The sequence below is a fragment of the Crocuta crocuta genome, unplaced genomic scaffold (genome assembly GCF_008692635.1).
Source record: "Crocuta crocuta isolate KB4526 unplaced genomic scaffold, BGI_CrCroc_1.0 scaffold657, whole genome shotgun sequence".
NCBI classification, from domain to species: Eukaryota; Metazoa; Chordata; class Mammalia; order Carnivora; family Hyaenidae; genus Crocuta; species Crocuta crocuta.
This window is the reverse complement of record NW_027529583.1, coordinates 1,735,101-1,741,557: the sequence shown is the minus strand read 5'-3', so window position 1 is coordinate 1,741,557 and position 6,457 is coordinate 1,735,101. Positions and strand designations below refer to the sequence as shown.

At 40.4% G+C, this 6,457-nt stretch overlaps 1 protein-coding gene across 1 annotated transcript in view; it reads left to right on the top strand.

Moving 5' to 3' along the window:
- ZRSR2 (zinc finger CCCH-type, RNA binding motif and serine/arginine rich 2) overlaps positions 1-6,457 on the top strand; it is a gene marked incomplete at its 3' end in the record, with an annotated part of 25,408 nt that overhangs the window by 1,319 nt on the left and 17,632 nt on the right. Inside the window, exon 2 of the mRNA XM_077761698.1 lies at positions 2,166-2,244. Within this exon, the coding sequence (XP_077617824.1) occupies positions 2,225-2,244 (20 nt within the window). The remainder of the gene's footprint in view (positions 1-2,165; positions 2,245-6,457) is intronic.

Sequence of the window (6,457 nt, the reverse complement as noted above, 5' to 3'; positions counted from 1 at the left end):
TTCTTAATCTGCTTTCCCTGTTTTAAATCCTAGAGCTGTTGTTTGTATTGTGTTGATTTTTCCCCCCTTTGACTTAGCAAAGTGCTTTCAGAGTGAGCCTTTGTGGAGAGGCAAGCTGGTCATGTGCTTTGGCAGTTCAATCATTTGAAGGATGCAGTCACTGGTTTGGTCAGGATTATATAGCTAATGGCAGATCCAAGACTAAGCACTCATCTTTGGACTCCTGCCCCTACTTTGGCCCACTCCAACTCCTAATTAGTGGCGCTTCATGAATAGCGTGGCCTACCAAACACTGCTGTTAATTGTAGCACACATTGGATGCACAAATACCCAGAAGGCTAGAATAGATATTCTGTAAGAATTGCTGTGAGAGTGAGTTGGAAACTGAGTGGTGGAAATTTCTGGAATATTGACCTCTCATTTACAGAAAGCCTCTTTAGCACCCATCTCTACTCGAAATAGCCTGAAATGAGCTGCCTTGTCAGAAACTAAGGTGACATTAAGAATAAAAAGCAAATTGTTTCATTCCAGTGTATATAGTTACATGTATAATACAGTTAGATCTACTATATTTATATATATCCTTGCATATATTTGATTGCACATAGAGAACAAACGCTACACCTGGCACTGTTAGTGATGATCACCTGTGAGGAGTATGAGCTTGATTTGGGGAGTATCGAGGGGTTGAGGGAGTCAGACAACAGGATTTTGAGCATCATCTGTGCCCAGGCAATGTCTGCTCTGAGGGCATATGTCTGTAAGGCAATCAGTCATAGCCCTGGTGCCAGGTTCTCTGGAAGGCCCTCCCTGTACATTAGATCATTTAATAATCTGAATAATCTGATAGTATTCTGTGTGAGTTAGGACTTACCCTAATTTTTTTTTTACTTATTTTAATTTCAGGTGCTGAAATAATAATTTTAGTTGCTTAAGTAAATTATCTAGGACTGGGTGTGCCTCTGATTAGACCCCTACTCAATATATGTGTGAGAGATACAAAATCTTTTTCCTTTAAGCCTGAGATCTTCTGTTATATTTCCTTAGGATTACTTCAGCTTTCCTCTTTTTTTTTTTTCCTCAGATTTAAATTCTGAATAGGAAAGGATATGAGTTTTTATTACATGAAGAACACTCTCCCACATTCTTATTTTGAAAATATTCCAGTGTACAGAAAGTTGAAAAAATGTTGCAATAAACTTCCATGAACCCTTCATCTAGATTTGTCAGTTGTTAACATTTTGCTATACTTTTTCTTGATCTATATGGATACATAGGAATACATTTTTTCTGAACTCTTTGCATATCAGTTGCAGATATCATGACCTCTCACCCCTAAATACTTCATCCTGCATCTCCTAAGAATAAAGACCACAATATCAAACTTGTAGCCAAGTAAAGGAACAATACTTCAGTTGTGATATACTAGCCATACTGGAACATTCCCAATCCAAAACTGGTTATTGTGAAAAGGCCACGGTAGTTGGCTGGTGTAATGCCCTCCTTCTGGATTGGCACATCTTTTGATTAGCTTACAGTTACACTCCTTGTGGCAAATAATACAAAGCTGATGCTGTATAGCTGTCACCGCACCCATCAGGGGGCCTGTGATGTCACATCGTTCCCCTCTTAGTAATGCTAGGAGTGGTCAAAGTGTCACCAACCAGATGGCTCCATTGTAAAGGGTGTTCCCCCTTTAATTAGTACTCATCTGTGCGCTCATGTTTCAAAATGGTATAAATAGATTTCTTGCCAACAAGCTTTCATCCAATGTTGCCAGCATTTTTTTCTAAATCGTTCTTACAGTGAGGGTTGCAAAAATGATGGCTTTACTACTTAAGTCTTTCAACATTTTTTTCGTTGCCATTCTTCTGTAAAGATGAATGTTCCCTCTCACACCCCGCCTCCTTTTTGAGTATCACTATGGAAGCATCAATTAATTTTTTAATTTAATGTGTTATCTACCATTATTCTTTTTGGGTATCAAAATTGTTCCAAATTTGGTTGAAGCCTTTATTGTTAGAGCCTTTATTATTAGGAGGCTTTAAAAACAGGTTCGTACCATAATTGTAAAGATTAGATTTTATCTTCTTTTTTCTTTCTGAATCATTGACCAAGGTTTTACAATATTCACATCGTTTAATAAAACATTTAAATTCCCTTAGGACTCTCACAGAAGGAGGAGGAGGATGCTTTTATTGAAGAACAACACCTAGAAGAAGAGATGCTGTTGGAGATAGAGAGGTCAGCAGTGACGGAGCACTTCCTCATGAACCCAGTTGTTTTATTTGAATATTATAAGTCTTTATGAACTAGTACAGGTCTTCTATATAACATCTTATGCAACATAGGTCTTATAAAGTACCCTGGATAAACTATGTCAATCTCTACTTGAGAGACTAAAATTAGATGTTCTCATTATTCTTAAATGGAAGTATTTTTCTCTATTTTTTGCTAATTTATAAATGTTTTTGAAAGAGAAATTGAAATAACTGTAAAAAAATNGAGGGGGCACCTGAACGGCTCAGTTGGTTAAGCGTCTGACTTCGGCTCAGGTCATGATCTTGTGGTTCGTGAGTTTGAGCCCTGCGTCGGGCTCTGTGCCGACAGCGCAGAGCCTGGAGCCTGCTTCAGATTCTGTGTCTCCCTCTATGCTTCTCCCCCACTTATGCTCTGTCTCTCAAAAATGAGTAAACATTAAAAAAATTTTTCTTTAATAAAGAAAAGAAACACGTAAGTCGGAGCACCTGGGTGGCTCAATTGGTTGAGCCTGCGACTCTTGTTCTACTCAGGTCTTGATCCCAGAGCCATGGGATTGAGCCTCGTGTTGAGCCCTGCGTTGGGCCCCATCTTGTTCTCTGCGCTGAGCGTGCAGTCTGGTTAAGATTCCCTCCCTCCCTCTCCCTTTGCCCTTCTCCCTGCTTGTGCTCTCGCGCGCTCTCTCTCTCTCTCTCTGAAATAAAAGAAATTAAGCATGTAGATGTACTGTACATGTTTATTTCTATAATGGGAGGATATTTATGCATTTTTAAAATTGCTTTTTTTTGCTTAATATATAGGACCTATATTTCAATTTTTAAAAAATCTTTAGTCATTTTTGAGAGACAGAGACCGAGCATGAGCAGGGGAAGGGCAGAGAGAGAAGGAGACCCAGAATCTGAAGCAGGGTCCAGGCTCCGAGCTGTCAGCACAGAGCCTGACGTGGGGCTTGAACTCCCAAACCGTGAGTTCATGACCTGAGCCAAAGTTGGATGCTTAACTACTGAGCCACCCAGGTGCTCCAGGGCCTATGTTTCAGTGTTGATTCAGATACCTGATTCAACCATTTCAGTGACAACATAGTCATAGTGTCCCTTGTATTAACGTAGCATAATTCTTCATTCGTAATTTATGGTTCTCTACTGACATTTAGGTTATTTGCTATTAAATAACATTCACTTACTATTTAATATGAATTTCCTATTTCCTATTATTAATTTATAGTTAGGTGTTTTTTACAATTCAGTAAAAAGTTGCCATGAGTATCCACGCTTAAGTATCCTCGGTATGTGTCCCACTTTTTACTCAAGAAAATGCCTAGAAATGGAATTGTTGGGATCAGAGGATAAGTACATGTAAAATGTAGGTGGTTGGGTAGAAAGGCCATCCCAGTGCAGCCCTTACCGGTTGTGAATCGAGATGTCCATATCCCCATACCTTCACTCACTAGGCATCAATTTTTAAACCCCCTGTCGTGAAAGTTGTATTTCATTGTTTCAAATGGACATTTCTTAATTAGTAAGCTTGTGTATTTTAAAATATATTTTATTTACCTATTTTAGATTAAGTCTTGCACCTTTCTTTTTGGGATACAGTTTTTTAAAGTTTGTTGTGTAAGCAGTGTTATTACTATTAATCCTTGGGACGCTTGTGTGGCTCATTTGGTTGAGCATCTGACTCTTGGCTCAGGTCATGAGTTTGACAGTGCAAGAGTTTGGCATTCTCTCTCCCACCCTCTCTCTCCTGCTCATGTGCGTGCACGCATGCATGCTCTCTCTCAACATAAATTTAAAAAAAGTATATGTAAAGAAAAATTAAAAAAATAGAGATCGAGCCTTTATGTGCTGAATGTATGATGTAGGTTTTTCTCACTTGTCATCAGTCCTAACTTGGCTTATGGCATTACTCGCCATAGTTTGATCTTCACGTCCTGAGCTTTCATTGTGATATCTGGCCTCGGTGTCGGGACTGTAAAAGGCTTTCTCCATCCCAAGATGATGAATATATTCTATTTTCTCCTTAATATTTTTCAGGGGGTAGTTTTTCTTTTTCTCCAAGTTGTGCAGCATAATGTGCATGTACTTAGTGCTGCTCAACCGTACACTTAAAAATGGTTAAAATCCTAAATTTTATGGCACGTATATTTTGCCACAATAAAAAAATAAGTATTTTTTAAATGGAGTAAAAAAAACTTTATAGACCCCCTCTAGCTCTTTCGTAGCGTCTTTAGTAGGGACTGTTGTTTCTTTGCTTGTAACTCATTCCAGCTCTCCACCAGGGCACATAAACAGGTGCCCTCAGCCAAATGCCAAAAAGAAAGTGTAGTGGTGGTGGAGGCCATGCAGTCGATGGAGCCCAGACTGCACTGCAGCTGGGGCCCTGCTGCTTACTGGCTGTGTTCCAGGTGCTTGTCTGTCTCAGCTTCCATTTCCTCATCTTAAATCTGGAGATAAAATGGAAATAAAATCAATCATAGTACCCACCTCCTAGAATTAGGGAGACCGAATGAGACGGCAGATGTATACACTTAACCTCGCATTAGCAGATAGGAGGTGCTGTAATAACTCTGCTTGTTTTAGATCGCTGTTACAATGAAGATAATGTACATGGCATTAAATAGGGAAGTCGTTTTTTTGTTTTCCCATTTATTTGAGGCACTGCTTTTAAATCACATAAACAGATCTTTGTGTTCCTTTGGTCTTTGTTCCTGTACAAGTTGATGATACCGTGTTGTTGAAAAACAAGAGAACTAATTCTGTGACCCTATCGTATGGCTTTATGTACTGCCTTAAAGCAGATGTAAAGCATCAGAGAATAACACAGGCAGACATGAAAGCGGTGAGAACAGACTGTGTTCTGTTACTCCTGACTGTAGGGGGAAGAGCTGAGCTCCATTCTGATTTGTGCAGGGGGGAGAGTGAGGGAGGAGTACGAGGCCCAGGAGAATTGTAGAGGTGAAGAAGTACAAAGGGTCGATGAGTGTAAATGTGACCAGGCTGGCCGCGTTTGTCAGCAGACAGGCAGAGAATTCAGGAGTCCTCTTACAGAGGCTGGGACACAGAGGCCTTATCCTTCTTAAAGACTGCATGTCCAGTGAACGGCCCTCGGGCCCTGGAGAGAGACATATGCACAATCATAAGCCCTTTCTAGTAAATGCTCCAAGAAAGGGAGCGCAGGGGCTGATCATCCCATGTTGGCTAGAGCAAAGAGACCATTTCCNCCCACTGCAGCAAGCCATGCAAGCCATGCTCGAGTCTGCACCAGGCTTCCTGGGGCAGCAGCTCGATGGACTTAAGTGACCAGAGCTCTGCAGTCCTAGTTCTCAACACTGTATTCAAGTTGCTAGACTGTAAAGTCTGTGCCATTTACATTTGAGGTCTTAGATTTATATGCACTTTGGGTTGGTTGATATACACTTCATTCCTCAAAAGATTCATAAATTAGAGTCCTACACCCTGAAACATCTATACGTAACCTACGACGGGCACCAGAATGTTGACATATGCAGTGTGCCTGTCTCTACCATGGGTAAAAGATGTGTTCTACAATCTGTAGTTAAAAATGAACTCTCTTTTCGCATAGGGTATTTGATACCGTGAATAGGTGCCCCTGACTAGACATAAAACCTTATTTAACTCCTGACGTTGCTGAAGTAATACAGAACCATTTCTTGTATCTTACCTCTCTTTTACAAATTCAGTGGCAAAATGGCATTCTAGGTTCTAAACATCATGGGGCACCTGAGTGGCTCAGTCGGTTAAGCGTCCGACTTCGGCTCAGGTCATGATCTCACGATTCCTGGCTTTGAGCCCCGCGTCGGGCTCTGTGCTGACAGCTTGGAGCCTGGAGCCTGCTTCGGATTCTGTGTCTCCCTCTCTCTCTCTGCACCTCCCCGCTCACACTTTGTGTCTCTCTCTCTCCCTCTCTCTCAAAAATAAAAATTAAAAATAAATAGATAAATACTTGATTGGCTTTTGAACTTTTGAGATGCAGCCCATCTTTCAGTTAGAAACTTATGCTATTGGACGTCTGAGACGCTTGCCATTTTAAGATAATATCACTCTTTATAATCGGGCATTTTAACAAAATTAGACACCTGCTCATTTATTGTTATAACTGCTTGTCATCTCAAAACCTGTAGCTTTATTTTAAAGACAAGATCAGGTATGGTTTTATTTCCCTTCTTTGAGCAGTTTAG